The sequence below is a fragment of the Meleagris gallopavo genome (assembly GCF_000146605.3).
Source record: "Meleagris gallopavo isolate NT-WF06-2002-E0010 breed Aviagen turkey brand Nicholas breeding stock chromosome 20 unlocalized genomic scaffold, Turkey_5.1 Chr20_random_7180001838125, whole genome shotgun sequence".
Lineage (NCBI taxonomy): Eukaryota > Metazoa > Chordata > Aves > Galliformes > Phasianidae > Meleagris > Meleagris gallopavo.
In genome coordinates this window covers 1-2,365 of record NW_011099446.1, presented here as the reverse complement: position 1 = coordinate 2,365, position 2,365 = coordinate 1, and the positions used below count along the sequence as shown (strand labels likewise).

General features: G+C 42.5%; 1 protein-coding gene and 1 long non-coding RNA gene across 2 annotated transcripts; both read left to right on the top strand.

The window, feature by feature from the left end:
* On the top strand, positions 1-658 carry LOC100544354. Its single transcript, XR_796382.1, has 4 exons — positions 1-90; positions 198-261; positions 353-451; positions 555-658. It is a non-coding gene; the product is annotated as an uncharacterized LOC100544354 (long non-coding RNA).
* Positions 659-812: 154 nt separating this feature from the next.
* LOC104909345 (myosin heavy chain, skeletal muscle, adult-like) lies at positions 813-2,039 on the top strand. Its single transcript, XM_010726431.2, has 3 exons — positions 813-882; positions 1,639-1,757; positions 1,854-2,039. The coding sequence occupies exons 1-3, from the start codon at positions 813-815 to the stop codon at positions 2,022-2,024; spliced, it is 360 nt and encodes a 119-aa protein (XP_010724733.2). The 3' UTR covers positions 2,025-2,039.
* Positions 2,040-2,365: the final 326 nt, after the last annotated feature.

Here is a 2,365-nt window from a genome sequence, read left to right as displayed (position 1 = left end):
AACACTTGAGGATCAAATCATCAGTGCCAACCGCTGCTGGAGGCCTTTGGAAATGCCAAGACTGTGAGGAATGACAACTCCTCACGCTTTGTATGTCGCTACTCCCCTTACAGTAATGATGGGGCTAGTGATATTCTTAAATAAGGAGTTGTCCAAAGAAGCCATCCAGGTTGAATGCTCCTCTGTTTCCTCAACAGGGTAAATTCATCAGAATCCACTTTGGGGCCACAGGAAAACTGGCTTCTGCTGACATTGAAACTTGTAAGAGATGCTCCTGGCCTGCTCCATTCCTTCCCAAATTCCCACCTCCGTGTCCCATCTTGTACCTAACTCTTTTCTCCTTCCTTGACAGATCTGCTGGAAAAGTCCAGAGTTACTTTTCAGCTCAAGGCAGAAAGAAGCTACCACATTTTTTATCAGGTCACCTCCAACAAGAAGCCAGAGCTAATTGGTAGGAGACATCTCTGAGCTTTTTGGAGGAAGATTACAGAGCAACAATTGATAACTTTATGAAAAGAATGAAATGTAATCTGTGAATATCCATTTGTTTTCAGAAATGCTCCTTATCACCACCAACCCGTATGACTACCCTTTTGTGAGTCAAGGTGAGATCACTGTCCCCAGCATTGATGACAAGGAGGAGCTGATGGCTACGGATGTGAGTAGTGTATAAAACAGGTCAACTGTTATAGGTCATGTATCATATTCAGACAAATATTTCACTATACTGAATCTATTACCAGAGTGCCATTGACATCCTGGGCTTCACTGCTGATGAAAAGACTGCCATCTACAAGCTGACAGGGGCTGTCATGCACTATGGGAACTTGAAGTTCAAGCAGAAACAGCGAGAGGAGCAGGCAGAGCCAGATGGCACAGAAGGTATTGTTAAACTCAGTAGCTAATGGTCCTTTGAGCCACTCTGTGTCTTAGCCAAAGTTGGGCTTTAGAATCCCAAGGAAAACAGTAAGTCAGAAGCAGTCCCTTCTCCACCCATTGTATCAGTTTCTCTGATGTAAAATCTCTGGATTTGTCTATCGTATTCCAAATTAACAATTTAAACTGTCCTGTGTACACTGCCAGGAAGACAGCTCCAGCTGTGGATATCTTTTCTGAAATGTTACTGCTCATACTTCTGTTGGACATATCTTACAACCCTTGCGGAACAGTAAAGTGGTTCAGCCCTAACAAAATGGGTGGCCGTGTTCCTTTTCTCCCTTACCTGTCAGATGCTCAGGGAGCTCTGTTGTGAAAGGTGCATTTGTTTCCCCTCTGCTGGGGTAGGATCTTGAAACCACGTCTCCAGTTTTCCCACTGTTGGCTCCTCTTACCAAAGGACTGGGCAAAAGGTGGGAAGTACTGCAGTTGCATCTGAGAAAGGACAGAATCCAATGAGTTTCACTCCTGAGATATGTGCATACCACAAACGTTCAGCTTTCAGTTTTGTAAAACTTTAACAAAACATCATTACATTTTGCGTGCGTCAATGAAGAACTTCAAATATAAGTTCTTTCAAAAAGCTCCACACACATAATGGCTTTGATGTCACTGAGATTCTTTCTGCAGTGCTTAGAGAAGACTTCAAGATACAAAATGTTAGTAATGCTGAATTCTTTTCCGTCTCTCTTTGCTGTTTAGTGGCTGACAAGGCTGCCTACCTGATGGGCCTGAATTCAGCTGACATGCTAAAGGCACTGTGCTACCCTCGAGTCAAAGTTGGAAATGAGTATGTGACCAAAGGTCAAACTGTGCAGCAGGTAAGAAACAGTAACCTGAAACCATGCTTTGAATTAAGAGCTCTTTGATTCTCCTCTGCTGTGCATGGTAAATGCAAACATCTGCCTTTGCTTTAGGTGCACAATGCTGTAGGTGCTCTGGCAAAGGCTGTCTATGAGAGGATGTTCTTGTGGATGGTTCTTCGCATCAACCAACAGCTGGACACCAAGCAGCCCAGGCAGTACTTCATTGGTGTCCTGGACATCGCTGGCTTTGAGATCTTTGATGTGAGTAACAAAGATTTGTAAGAGCTGCTTGGAAGTCACAACTGGGTGTTATGACAACTTTAACATCCATATTATCATCACATAATTTATTGTAATTGTTTGGAACTTGATGATCTTTAAGGTCCTTTCCTAGCTACTCTATGAGTCTATGGTCCTATTTGTCCTTTTTTTTTCCCCCTTATAAAGTAGATTTGACCCTTGAAAGGATTTTTTCATGACAATAGGCTCATTATCAAGAGGAAAAACTCAAAAGAGCAGAATGGTTCAGATAGAAAAATTCTTTGGTTTAAATGATCAAAGGCTCCGTAAGAGATATAGATCATGATACATGTAACCTTTTCTGTAGTGTGGCCTCAGATGAT

Excerpts from the sequence above, each read along its gene's own strand:
- LOC104909345 (XM_010726431.2), top strand. The coding sequence starts at position 813 with ATGCACTATGGGAACTTGAAGTTCAAGCAGAAACAGCGAGAGGAGCAG. Across the intron at positions 883-1,638 it reads AGAGCCAGATGGCACAGAAG|TGGCTGACAAGGCTGCCTAC; the intron begins GTATTGTTAAAC and ends TTTGCTGTTTAG. Across the intron at positions 1,758-1,853 it reads AAGGTCAAACTGTGCAGCAG|GTGCACAATGCTGTAGGTGC; the intron begins GTAAGAAACAGT and ends CCTTTGCTTTAG.